We start from the raw sequence: 14,097 nt of genomic DNA on the forward strand, positions 1-14,097 counted from the left end.
CATGCAGACAAAAAAACTAGCAGGGGTTTCTCTTTAACAGAGATGAGCCGTTTTTACCTCAGGTCAGTGGCCTCAAGGGAAAGAGAAGCACCAGAACGAGGGATGGGTCTTTCAGCCACACCCACTGGGCTCTGCCAAATCACACAGTCCCAAGAAACTGAAGCAAACACAAAAATAAGCAGCATATTCCTCTTTGACTCAGGAGCCATTTTTATCCCAGGTCAGTTTGAAATGAGACTACAATAGTCATGGAATGAAGTGAAGTGGCTATGCATTTCTTATAGTCAATGAGCCTCAACTCATCACAAAAAAATCCATCACACTGCAAAGATCACACAATACAGCACAGAACCCTGCCATGCTTAAGAATGAAGATGGTAGTTCTAACGTAGTTCATAAGCCTCTCTGAAAAAAACTTTAGAGAGGAAATTTTGAGGATTTTTAAGAAACTCAAAAGAAATATGGAACAGACTACCAGAAAGACTCAAGGGAATCTGAGAGTAGAAATGAGAACATTTCAAACATAAATAACAAAATTGAAAAAATTGTAAGGAAAAAAGAAAAACTACTGGAGAGTTAATGGTTGAGTTACTCTACAACAGAGTAACAGATTGGATAACTGACTCATTGATCTCATGAGATGAGCTGCATAACACCTCTAGAGAAAGTGGAAAAAAACCATAAAATAAACAAATAGAATATACTCAATATAAGTGAACAGACAACAGTAGAACTTTGAGCTTAACTCAACAGAAACAAAATAAGATTCCTTGGGCTCCTAAATAGACAAAAATAAAAACCCTACAAAGAATCAAGTCAAAGGCTTTGCTGAGAAGTTCCTAGAGCTGGAGTGCATGTACTCACATCCTGAACACCTGACAAATACCAGCTAAAAGATACCCAAAATAAAAGCATCTCAAGATACATTCTAGTCACAATAATGAAAACTATAGAAAGAGATAGAATGCTGAAAACAATCAGATCAATAAAGGATATTGCATACAAAGAAGCATTCTTAAGATTTGCAGCATATTTGTCAAAAACAAACATCCAGGCTTGAAGGCAGTGATGTAATATTGTGAAAAACTCAACTAATTGAAATATTGCCAAGAAAATTTCACTGAGCGTATTTTCATTCAGGTTGGAAGGAAGGCTACACGGATTCACAGTAAACAAAAGCTCAGAAATTTATATACTCAGCATCAACTTTAAAAGAACAGAAGGGTCTACTTTAAGACAAAACAAACCCTAAAAACACACCAAATTGTACAAAATATGGCATAAAATTTCATAACAATCACATCTATCAATGTCAATGGTTTAAATCCACTAATGAAGAAAAACAATGTGGCACAATGTCTCAAAATTTTTTATCCAAATTTTGCTGCCTCCAAGAAAAACATTTATACAATTAAAGAAAACTCAAAGTAAAAGTTTAGGAGACAATCCTTCAAGCAAACATCTCCATTAAAAATACTGGAATCCACCCTGAACATTTGTCATAGGGACTCAACTTAGACTCCATTTCCCAACAATAGAACTGACACAATTCCTTGCAACAGCACCAGGAATCAAACACCCTCTGGGGAATGCCTAATACTGCTCTGGCACCAACTTACACCAAGTTGATATGACAGCCTGATGATGAGGAAACACCAACAACTTGTTCTCAGAGCAGGTTACCCTCCCTCATCACCTAACAGTAAGATGAAATTGGAAAACAATACATCCTTAGATTTGTGCAAAAACGAAGATCACTAACTACAGAAGACTGACTTTGAAAACTGCTATTGAGCAGAACTTTTCCTGGGACCAAAAAAAAAAAAAAAAAAAAAAAAAGGCCCTAGTCTAGGCTTCAGCCTAGGATTTGCACAAAAACCAAGATCTTTAATTCCAGAGGTCTGACTTTGACCATTGCAACTGGGCCGAACTTCTGGAAACATAAGGAACCTGTCTTACGCTCCATCCTAGACTCTGCGCAAAAAAACAAGATCACTAATTTTAGAAGAATAACTACAACAATGGTCACGAAGCAGAACTTCTGGAACCATAAAGAAAGATTCTATCCTAGACTTTGTCCTATAACCTGTGAAAATACCAAGATCTCTAATTACAGAAGACTGATTTTGACAGCCACACTTAGCATAATGTTTCCTAGCACCATAAAAAGACCCTAGGGTTCAACAATGAGCATGTCCAGAGCCTGTAGTTGTTCCCATGACAGTTAGCATCAAGGGTGGAGAAATCCTGTATCTCCTAGGCCAAGGAAATTCCTTTTCTAATTTTCCCAGCACTTACTGTGCCTATGCAAGACAAACAAACAAACAAACAAACAAACAAAACAAAAAAAACCTTACCACGTCAGCCCCCTTTTCTTTTTTCTTCCTCTTGGTATTGTTGTTTTGTTGCCCCTTTTTTAGTTGCTGTTGTGTTTTTCTTGTTGCTTGTTTTGGTTTGTTTTTTCTTTTTCTTCTCTTAAATCTATATTTATAGCTTATAGATAGGCTCCTCCCCACTTTTTTCTCCAACAGAATCCCAGAACTTGAATCATCTTGTTCTGCCTCAAAAATTTAGGGGAAGGGCCTGGAGAGATAGCACAGCGGTGTTTGCCTTGCAAGCAGCCAATTCAGGACCAAAGGTGGTTGGTTCGAATCTCAGTGTCCCGTATGGTCCCGTGTGCCTGCCTGGATCTATTTCTGAGCAGACAGCCAGGAGTAACCCCTTAGCACCGCCGGGTGTGGCCCAAAAAACAAAAAAACAAAAAACAAAAAAAAAATTAGGGGAAAAATATGGATGGTACAAGAGGCAAATAATCACATGAACACTGAGTGGAAATAAAAATTGACAGACCTAAACACCAAACCCCAAGTCAATGATCACAAAATCAAGATAACCCAATCTACAAGAGGATATAAACAAAGGGGACCTGTTACACTAGCAATTCAGGGGGCAAAGGGGCAGTATGCTGGCAACAGGGGTGGAGGGAGTACAACACTGTGGTTGGAATGGCCCTAATTCACTGTCACTGTCTCTCTTAAACATAATTGTGAAAGACTTTAATGCATGTTGGTCAGAGTAAAAATTATATAAAATAAAAGGCTGGAATGGACATTACTAACAGACAACATAGAATTCAGGTTTAAAAAGTCAATAGGAAGCAGGGTCATAATGAAGAGATATGTACATGAGGAAAAAAAATCACACTCCTAAACATAGCCAATGAAGGTTCAGGAAAACACTTGATATAACTGTTAATAGACTTGATGAAAGACATCAATAGAAACACAGTAGTAGGTGGAGATACCAACACTACTCTGACACCTCTTGATAGATCGACCAGGCCAAAACTCAAGAAAGATAAGGAAATAGAAGAAAATGGCTTCTTGGGGATTTTCATCCCCAGAATCAGAATAAATATTCTTTTTAAATGCATATGGGACATTCTAAAAGATATATAACATGCAGAGCATAACTCCATAAAATCAAGAAAATTAAAAATGTAAAACTATCTTCTTTGTCCTCTGAAAACAGAAGTAAATTCCAAACATAAATGGAGAAATAACTGAAAAATAGTTTACTGCTGAACAACCTGTAGGTCAGAGAAGAAATCAGAAGATTCTTGGATTAAGTACACAAATAAAAATGTGTAATTGAATTATCAGAATTTTGTTGCCACAGCAAAAGCAGTATTAAGAGGAAAATGTATAGTGTGCAAGCATTTATCAGAAAGGAAGAGCCTCTCTATATAACTTAATGGTACAGCTTACAAAATTAGAAAATTCCCAATAAAATGAACCAAAAGCAGGCAAGTAGACGGAAAAAGTAAAACTCAAAACAGAAATTGATGAACTGGAATCCCCAAAAGACAATCCAAAAGAACAATTTGAAGCATGAGTTGGTTCTTTGGAAAAAATAAACAAGATCAATAACCATTAGCAAGACTCACAAAAAAGACAAAGGACCAAAATAAATCAGAAATAAAAGGAGGGTTTTCACAAGTTACTACAGTTTCAAAGGGTAATCAGTGAATACTTAAAAAGAATATTCATGCTATGAACCAGAGAACCTAGAAAATATGGATAAATTCTTGGATTCCTACAAGCTACCAAGGCTGAACCAAGATGATATACTATACCTGAACAGACCTATCATGATTGAGGGAATTAAAATGATAATCACAAGGCTTCCCCAAACCAAAAGTTCAGGCCTAGATGAATTCACAGTTAAATTCTTTAAAAATTTTAAAGATGATAGGCTGCCAATCCTTTCAGGCTCTGCCAGGAAATAGAAGAAACAGAATCACTTCCAAATAGTTTCTATAAAGTTAATATCACCCTGATACCAAAAAGCAGAAACACCACCAAAAAAAAGAATTACAGGGCAATATTCTTGATTAACACAGATGCAAAGATCCTCAATAAATTACTAATAAATAGAATATGACAATTCTACAATAAAGGTCATAAACCATAACGAGTAGGATTCATTCCAGAGATGAAAGGGTGATTTAACATACATAAATAAATCAATATAATGCACTATGTCAATTAGAGGAAAAATAAAAATCATACGATCATAGTATTAGTTGTAGATCAAGCCTTTGAACAAGGCCTAGGACCCATTTTGATAAAAGTTCTCAAGAAGATGGCAATTGAAGGAACTTTTCTCAATAGCATTTCAAAGCCATTTGCCAGAAGCCCATGGCAAACATCATAATCAATGCAAAAACCAAAAGCTTTTTCTCTAAGCTCTGGCACAAGACAAGTTTGCCCACTTTCACCACTTCTTGGAAGTACTTGCCAATTTCAAGTAAACAATGTCAAAGGCATCCTGGTAGGTAAGAAAGAAGTCAAACTCCGGGGCCGGGAAGGTGGCGCTAGAGATAAGGTGTCTGCCTTGTAAGTGCTAGCCAAGGAACGGACCGCGGTTCGATCCCCCGGCGTCCCATATGGTCCCCCCAAGCCAGGGGCAATTTCTGAGCACTTAGCCAGGAGTAACCCCTGAGCATCAAACGGGTGTGGCCCAAAAACCAAAAAAAAAAAAAAAAAAGAAGTCAAATTCCTTGTTAAGTTCTGTCAGTACCTTGTATATCTTATCTGATGGGTATTGAGTGAATAGCTTTTCCTATTCTGTGAGTGGCTTTTGTATCCTAGGCATTATTTCCTTTGAGGTGCAGAAGCTTCTGAGCTTAATATAGTTCCATTTGTGTATATCTGCTTTGACCTGTTTGGCGAGTGCTGTTTCTTCCTTGAAGATGCCATAATTTTCAATGTCATGAAGTGTTTTACCTATGTGTTTTGGGTCTAATATCAAGATCTTTAATTCATTTGAATTTGACCTTTGAGCATGGTGTTAGATGGAGGTCCGAGTGTGCTTTTTGCGTGTGGCTGTCCCAGTACCACCTGTTGAAGAGGCTTTAATAGAGAAGAAAGATAGAGAAGAAATAGATATTAAAATAACAATCCCATTCACATTAGTGCCACACAAATTCAAATACCTTGGTGTCAACTTAACTAAAGAGGTTAAGGACCTATACGAAGAATACTACAACACACTGTTTCAAAAAATAAAAGAGGATGCAAGGGAAGGGAAACACATATCCTTTCATTGACCCCAGATGGATTCTGCTAAGTCACACAGACCCAAGAAACTCAAGCAGACAGAAAAACTAGCAGGGGTTTCTCTTTAACAGAGAAGAGCCATTTTTACCTCAGGTCAGTGGGCCCAAGGGAAAGAGAAGCAGGAGAATGCTTACAGATGACATGATCCCATATTTAGATGATCCCAAAGAATCTACAAAAACACAACAAAAAAAAAAAACTTCTAGAGACAATAGATTTTTAAAGTGGCAGACTGCAAAATTGACGTGTAAAAATTTAGGGCTTTTCTATATACAAACATTAAAAGAGTTGTAAGAGATATCGAAAAAACAATCCATGCACTTTTTTTTCCCTCAGGAAATTAAGTATCTTAGATTCAACCAACAGGAGAAAGAACTATGCAATGAAAAAAACAAAACACTGCTTCTAGAATAAAAGAGAACACAAGGAAATAGAAACATCTGTTGCTCATGGATTAGGAGGACTAACATCATGAAATTCAAAGAATTATACAGATTCGGTGCAATCCTTTTAAGGACACCCTTGCCACTTAAAAAAATAGATCAAACATTTCTGAAATTTATATGTAATTATAAAGTCCAAATATAGATAAAAGAAGCCTTGGAAAAAGAATATGGGAGGCATCACTTTCCTCAATTTGTAATATATAATAAAGTGGTAATCATCAAAACAATTTGATATTGAATAGATGCAGACCATTAGATCAATGCAATAAAGTTGAATATTCTGAATAAGCCTCAAGTCAAAGATCAATTAGTATTTGGTAAAGAGGCAAGTTATACAAAGTGAAGGAAGGAAAGTTTCTTCAACAAGTGGTGTTGGGAAAAGTGATAAATTACATGCTAATAAAGTAAACTCAGACCACTCTTTAATTCTGTCTACAATAATCAAATCAAAATTGATGTAAGACCTTATCATACCTGAAACCATAAGGTACATAGAGGAAATTTTAGCAGAACTCTCCTTGACATCAAAGTTGAGGACATCTTCAGGATAAAACACCACCAGCAAGTTAAAGCAAAGAAAAACTAAGGGGAATACGTAAAACTAAGGAGCTTCTGCACCTCAAATGAAATGGTGAGTAAGTCAGGGGAGAAGGATAAACCTAAAATAATCACACACATTGGTTAGATGTTAAACAAGAAATAGTATGGTAATAAATTCCAGAGTCAATAGAGATGAGGGCTTTGAGGACCAGTTCATGGTAGGAAGCTTGCCACAAATAGCAGGGGAGTGCGGTTAGTGCAGTTAGAGAATGAACCATTATACAATGATAATTGGAATTGATCGCTTTGGACAATATCTGAGTGCTTGAAAGGAGATAAAGTGATATACATGGTATCCCTTTAAGTAATGATATTGCAAACCACTATGTCTGAAAGTTAAAAAGGAAGAGAAATGTCTGCCACAGAGGCTGGCAAGAGAGAAGGTAGGGCAGAGGACAGGAGGGAAATTGGGGACATTGATGGCGGGAAATGTGCACTGGCGAAGAGTATTGTATATTGTATGACTGAAACTCAATCATGAACATCCTTGTAACTATGAAAAAAACCATAACTCTATTATTAACAACCATGTAAACCACAGTGTTTAAATAAATTAAAAATATAAAGTTCAATCTTTTAGCTTTTGCCTCATTTTAGTAGACATCCTTGGAGTGGACTTGAGGAACAATTAAGGCCTGAGTCAAAAGGATGAAAAGTTAAACTCTCTGCTTAGACTGCCCAAGGATGTGAAGATATGATCATTCTGAAACACATTTGATGCTTATTGATAAGAATTCCCTATTTGAAGTGAGTCTATTTCCACTGGCACAGTCCATCTCTGCCCATTCATTAGAGAGGTATTGCCCAAGGATGTGAAGATATGATCATTCTGAAACACATTTGATGCTTATTGGTAAGAATTCCCTATTTGAAGTGAGTCTATTTCCACTGGCACAGTCCATCTCTGCCCATTCATTAGAGAGGTATTTATTGAGCTCTAACTGTGTGCTAACCAGGTTCTTGGTGCTGGACATACAGCAAAGGTACTGAGCATAGGTTCCCCATGGTAGTGCTCATGATAGTAAACAGGAAAATGCATGAATAGCCATTTCAGAGAGCCATGGTGCTAGAAAATAACTCACATGACAATGCAGAAAGTGACATGTAGGACAGAACAGTTCTGGGATGATCTTTTGCTGTGGAGCAAATGACACAGGAGCAGAGCTCATAGGGCAGCTGAGTCTCCTAGACTGAAGGAATAGTGTTTATCTGGTACAAGTGTGAACTTTGGCAGGTAGATTATAACTGTGGGGATGTGAGATGATTGAACACATGGCCTTAAAGAGCAGAGCAGCTTGTGGAATTTATTCTAATGCCTCTGAGAAAATGCAATGGCTACCACCGAAGAATTTCATATGGAACAGTGCTGTGTTGTAACCAAGAACTCTCAGTCCAGCAAGGCGGGAGTAGAGGAGACTACGGTGGTTAAAAAGAGGCCCGGTTGTGGGATTGACCTCTGATTACTGTAGATCACCTCATCTTGAGACTGTATGTGAACATCAGCTTCTAACCACTGTTATATTTCAGCATGTTCCTTAGAATCTGCAGAGCTAACCAGTACAAGTTTATGCTAAAACATGTTTCTATAGCATATTTCCAGCTCATACATAGGCTGGCCTATAATTCTCTCCCCAGCTAAGGGTCACTTCCTGTGATTCATTTTCATCACACACTGCATCCACTCAGCACAAGACCTAGGATAGTTTCCAAGCCTATTCCATAAGTTTTCCTTTTTTTTTTTCTTTTTTGGTTTTGGGCCACACCCAGTGACACTCAGGGGTTACTCCTGGCTATGTGCCATATGGGAACCAGGGGATCGAACCATGGTCCGTCCTAGGTTAGCGCCTGCAAGGCAAACGTCCTACTGCTTGCACCACCACTTCGGCCCTTCCATAGGTTTTCCTATTGGAAAGTTTCTCTTTCATTTTATAGAGACCTTTGCCATAGATTTGAAGTTTGAATTCTGATACTACTCTTTAACTTAGTTTATTCAGAAACTTGTCTATACGTTGGCCAATGGAGGCAGAATAGCTATTAAGTCATTTGATGCCACTTAAATCATGCACCTGGTAAGACTGGAATGGAGCAGAAACCCTTGTAGAAATGGATTTTTTTTTTTTTTACAGATTTTGCTCCTCTATACCATCTTCCCATTGGCACTAATGAAATTGTGTTGTCACTTAGAAGATATTGGTATCACAGGCCTTTGGGCTCAGGCAGAGTAGATGTACAACATGGGATGACAACTTGACTCCATTCCCACTAATTTTCCTCTCCTCAGATAGCTCAGTGCATACTGCAGGAAGATGCTGTTATCAGGCAACAGTGTCCACGTGCAGTTTGCTATGAAAATAAGATTTTCACAGGTTACCGAGTACAGCAATTTTAAATTCATCAACCCTCAGCAATTTTGCCTGGGGCTCAAGTGCAGCTTTCAGAAGTGAAATGACAGTGAGAGGATGAATGTTTGGGGAGTGCCAAGCTGTATAGGACTTTAAGGCAACTTACCTTCTTTGTGTACAGGAAAAGAAATGAGGCTCCAGAAGCAAGAGCCCGTAGCAGGACAAAGCTGCCTTCCCAGCAACCAGATGTGGTTCTTCTCCTCATCACACTGTTTTTAGCTGTGCCTAGGGCCATATGCCAACAGGAAATGTCTTATGTGGTCAAACTGAAACTATTCTGGCCCTTTTCCTTCCCCAAAGAGGTCTTTCTTCAGCCAAAGCACCTATGTGCACTATAAAGATAAATTGTGATGAACATCTATGAAGGTCCAAGAGCCATTCCCAGAGTTACCTCATAAAAAATTATATATAAACATATATAAAAAGTAGTTTGTTGCTTCATCAAATACATTGGAAATTTATTTGCAAAGGAAGAAACAAAACAGGGCCAAGCTGGCTTTTTAGACAGTCCTGCTTGCATGGCCTTTCAGCAGGCCTGTGGCTGGCAGGTTTAAAAAGGCTTTGGGGAGCAGTTTGGTTTCCCAATAAAGATGAATGGACAGAGCCCTCCTTCAGAACCTAGACTCAAAATGCCCCTTTGCTCAACAGGGGAGTGTAAGTGGACTGCAATGACACAAGTTTTGGGTTTTAATTTTCTCCCCTAGGGAGTCCTGTTTGTGTTCTCTGCCAGGGCCGCTGTGTTCTGAGTTGTTCTCTTTCTCTTTTCTCACTTCCTGAGCTCTTTGCTGGCTTTATGCCCCATTATGGGTGAGAGGCCAAGGCCTTGAATTTTCACTACCACTGGTATTTGGCCAGAAACATGGGTGGTTTTTCCATGGTGCTGCCCAAAACCTTCTGTAACTGAGTGTGTTTGCATGCATGTGCAATGCACATTGGCATGTGTATTTTCAGTTCTACAGTTTAAAAATATTGCAGCCAAAGGTGCCAAAAAACACGTAGTTCCATTAGTGACAGGAGAGTTTACAGTGTTGGTAACTGAATGTACTCAGTCCCTCTGCTTTCCCACACAGGGATGCAGTTGTTAACCTTGAGGGGTTGAACTCTACTTCTATAAGTGTGTAAATGCTGTACTGTATTTTCTACCATCCTATCCTCATCAGCTCACAGTACTTTCCCTTTACCTGCAGGTCATAAAGAAGGAAACTGGATTTTGGAGAGACTTTGGATTTGGGATGACATGTCAATACCTCTCAGACTTCATCAATATAGGTAAGAGGACCATGAAGCTAATCTGTGTGTCTACTGCCACCCAGAGGCCAGTAGACTATGTGCAAATCATGAAGTGCCACCATGTTCCTAGGAGTTGTTCCTGTCATGTTCTCGAGTGTGTGACATGCCAGTTCTTAGGCTGTCCCCCAGAAATTCTCAGAAACCCGAGATGAGGTGCTTCTTTGAAGTACATTCCAGGCCTCTTTCGTATTTTGCCTCTAAAAACACCCCAGAATTCTCCCTATGTCATGCAGTCATGCCAAGCACTAAAAATTAAAAACAGCATGGGAATTTGGGAAAACGTTATGCAAGAGCAGATTCAGATTTCTCTCTGCTGAACTTTTTTAGGTTTTTCTTCCTACTCCGAATGTGCTATGATTATCACACACACGTTACTAGAGCATGTGGCACAGATTAAGATCCCATCTCAGTCTGCCAGTGGTATAGTCAGGGTGAAAACAGTGAGCCCTTCACCCACCCAGCCCTACTATGCAGGCCATGACATATCCCCTGCACACAATGGTCCTTTGAATGGAGTAGATTAGGATGAAATTAACAAAGTAAATCCTTGTTTGGGCTCAGAATAGAATTGGGAGTCCTGCTGTCACCATAGTGTGGTGATGAAAACTACCACACCCTATTCTATCAAATTCCCTCAAGAGAGGTCAGAATATTTTCCTTTTAAAGTCACCTAGTAAGGTCAGAGAAATAGCACAGCAGTAGGGCATTTGCCTTGCATGCAGCCAACCCAGGAAACGGTGGTTTGATTCTTGGCATCCTATAGGGTCCCCAGAGCTTGCCAGGGGCCATTTCTGCGTGAAGAGCCAGGAGTAACCCCTGAGTGCCGCTGGGTGTGATCCAAAACCAAAAAAAAAAAAAAAAAAAAGGAAATAGCTGGCTTTACATGTATTAACAAGAAAATATCCATGTTTTTAGTGGTGATGCAGCGGTAGGGCGTTTGCCTGCACACGGTTAATGGAGGACAGACCTCAGTTCGATCCCCATATTCCATATGGTTCCCCAAGCCAGGAGGAATTTCTGAGTGCATAGCCATGAGTAATCCCTGAGCATCACTAGATGTGGCCCAAATACAAAACAAACAAACAAAAAATAGTCACCTAGTGAGGACACACAGGTTTTTCTTCAGAGTAAGACATCAGGAACTAAAGCACCACCCTCATGCAAACCATCAGACACAAAGGAAAATTGCATACTTTAAATTAGATTCTGTAATCTGCAACCATGTACCTCAGATGTTGGTCTTGAGTAGTGAGTTATATGATTCATATTTTTTCTACAGGAGAATTTCCATTTCCAAAAATGTCATATGTTATTGGTCTGTGTATAGGACAAATTATTTTATGATGATTTATGTGTATCAGGCTTGGATTTAAATTTGATCTTTCTGCAGTTGAATTGACAACCAATGTTACCAAAAGAAAATAAAAGTGAATAAAAATAAGGGACTAGAGAAAGTACAGCAGCTAATGCACCTTGCAGGCAATTGGTCCACTAAGCATAGTTAGGTGAAGTCCTGGAGGCCTCAGACTCCTGCCAAGTAATGCACTACTGGGCCTAGCATAGACCCACTAGCTGACTGGCTGTGACTTGCTAGTCTGAACCTCAGGGCCTTCTGATCACACCCTACAAATGGCAGGCTGGAAAGGAAGGTCTACTTCAGTAAGCTACAAACATGACTTTAGAGTCTTTGTGTCATGTTTGGACCCCAGTCATACTTAGGAATCTTGTATTTAGTTGCAAGAATTGTAATCGTACACCTATGTTTAATTGGCTGTAATGATACCTGAGGTAATAAGTCCCTTGCAGCTAACCCTTACATTGCTATCTCAGTGGGTTATCGCACCTTTCATAAAAGGGAAAGGAAACCAGAGAGGTAAAGCATCAGTTTATCAGATAATCAAGTCTCAAATTCCAGATGCCTGACTCAGACTGTATTTTTCTTTACTGCCCACAATTAAAGTGACAGTTCACTTCCCTTCAAAAGCCCTGTCTGGGTGAGTTGCATATTCCCCTGGGAATGGACTTCTTTCGCCATTCAGTGTACAGTGATAGTCTGAATTAGAACAGCCTTGCTTTTCTTTTACAAGACATAAGAGAAACAGTAGCTCTGAGTAAAGATGTTAGAATCTCTTCACTTGTCTTTTAAGAATATCCGTGGTAAGAAACAACCAACGAGAGTAAGAAAATAATGGTGACCTCAATTTACCAATGGGAAGAATTTAACGTACCATTTTTCACTGTGTGAAGAGTACATGATAGAGTGAAACAGGATATTCTCAGTAGGACATCGGAACCACTGTGAGGCCAGTCTCTTTCAAATGACTCACTTCCTCAGCTTTCCTAGACACAGTTTTACAGGACTCTAATATATGAAAAGAGGAGTCCTTTTGTAAAATGTGATTTTCTTTAAGAATAGCTTCTGATATAGCACAGTTCCCGCTCTATCCTGTTTGCAATGGCAGCGTGAAGCCACATTCAAGCATAGCTGAATCGAGACATTATATTAGGTACTTTCAGATCGAAACACTGAGGTGTGCTGCAGCTCTTAGTATGAGGCGGGTCCAGTTATAGTTATATCCTGTTTGCTGTGGCAGCATGAGGTTACATTGAAAGAGAATTAAGACATTTTATTAGCTACTTTCACATTGAAACACTGAGGTTTGCTGCAGCTCTTAGTATGATGCTGGGGCTCTTCTTCAGCCTGGTTGATTGCCCCATGAAGAAGCATATGCTGGAATCCTGCTGCCAGCTTTGTTTTTTTGTTCATAATCTTATGGGCCTCTGACCCAATGGACATGCTTATCACTTGGAAGCATGGTGAACCACCCATCTTCCCTAAATATATCTTCTCTTCAAGAAGCATTATTTATACAAAGCACATATTATGCAGGAGCAGCTTGCCCAGCATGAATTTCTGTGTCATTTCTCTTCACAGGTGGGTTTGACTTGGACATCAAAGGCTGGGGTGGAGAGGATGTGCACCTCTATCGCAAGTACCTCCATAGCAACCTCATAGTAGTGCGGACACCTGTGCGAGGACTTTTCCACCTGTGGCATGAGAAACGCTGCATGGATGAGCTGACTCCTGAACAGTATAAGATGTGCATGCAGTCCAAGGCCATGAACGAAGCATCCCATGGGCAGCTGGGCATGCTAGTTTTCCAGCATGAAATAGAGGCTCACCTTCGCAAACAAAAGCAGAAGACGAGTAGCAAAAAAACATAAATTACCAAGGAATGGACTCAGGAAGCTATTTTGTATTTTACACTTAGTAATTGTGACATCGAAACAAACAAAAGATTTACATAAAGGGCAAGAAAAAAAATTTGATTAATGAGTATAGGAAGGAAAGAACCTTTATTTTTTGAGATGCACTATTTTATTATATGCAACAGGAATGAAAATGATCACTTTGGCCTTAAACATGGCCCCAATACACCTTGTGTTGTGTGTGACAAAAACAGAATGATTATCATAAACCTAATAGTTTGTTGTTTGCTGGTGTTTTTAGCACTGAGAGCTATTGTTTTCTATGCTTATTGAAATATTCATGAATTAAGGCCAGCTTGAAGGCACATTTTATCCTTTGATAAATGATTAGATCAGCAGGACTGTAGTGTCTGGGAGTGCAAAACTATCAGAAGGAGACTAAAATATGAACATACAAAAATCACCAGGCTGTTGAGTACATTAAGCCAAATCCAAGCTAATTATTGTGTCGTTTTCTCCCAAGATTAA

The 14,097-nt window shown here is 39.1% G+C and overlaps 1 protein-coding gene across 1 annotated transcript in view; it reads left to right on the forward strand.

The window, feature by feature from the left end:
* The window catches only part of CSGALNACT1 (chondroitin sulfate N-acetylgalactosaminyltransferase 1), an 87,436-nt gene extending 73,573 nt beyond the window's left edge, over nt 1–13,863 (forward strand). Inside the window, exons 6-7 of the mRNA XM_049771850.1 lie at nt 10,257–10,338; nt 13,295–13,863. Of these exons, the coding sequence (XP_049627807.1) occupies nt 10,257–10,338; nt 13,295–13,584 (372 nt within the window). The 3' untranslated portion in view covers nt 13,585–13,863. The remainder of the gene's footprint in view (nt 1–10,256; nt 10,339–13,294) is intronic.
* Nucleotides 13,864–14,097: the final 234 nt, after the last annotated feature.

The sequence above is a fragment of the Suncus etruscus genome, chromosome 4 (genome assembly GCF_024139225.1).
Source record: "Suncus etruscus isolate mSunEtr1 chromosome 4, mSunEtr1.pri.cur, whole genome shotgun sequence".
Taxonomy (NCBI): Eukaryota; Metazoa; Chordata; class Mammalia; order Eulipotyphla; family Soricidae; genus Suncus; species Suncus etruscus.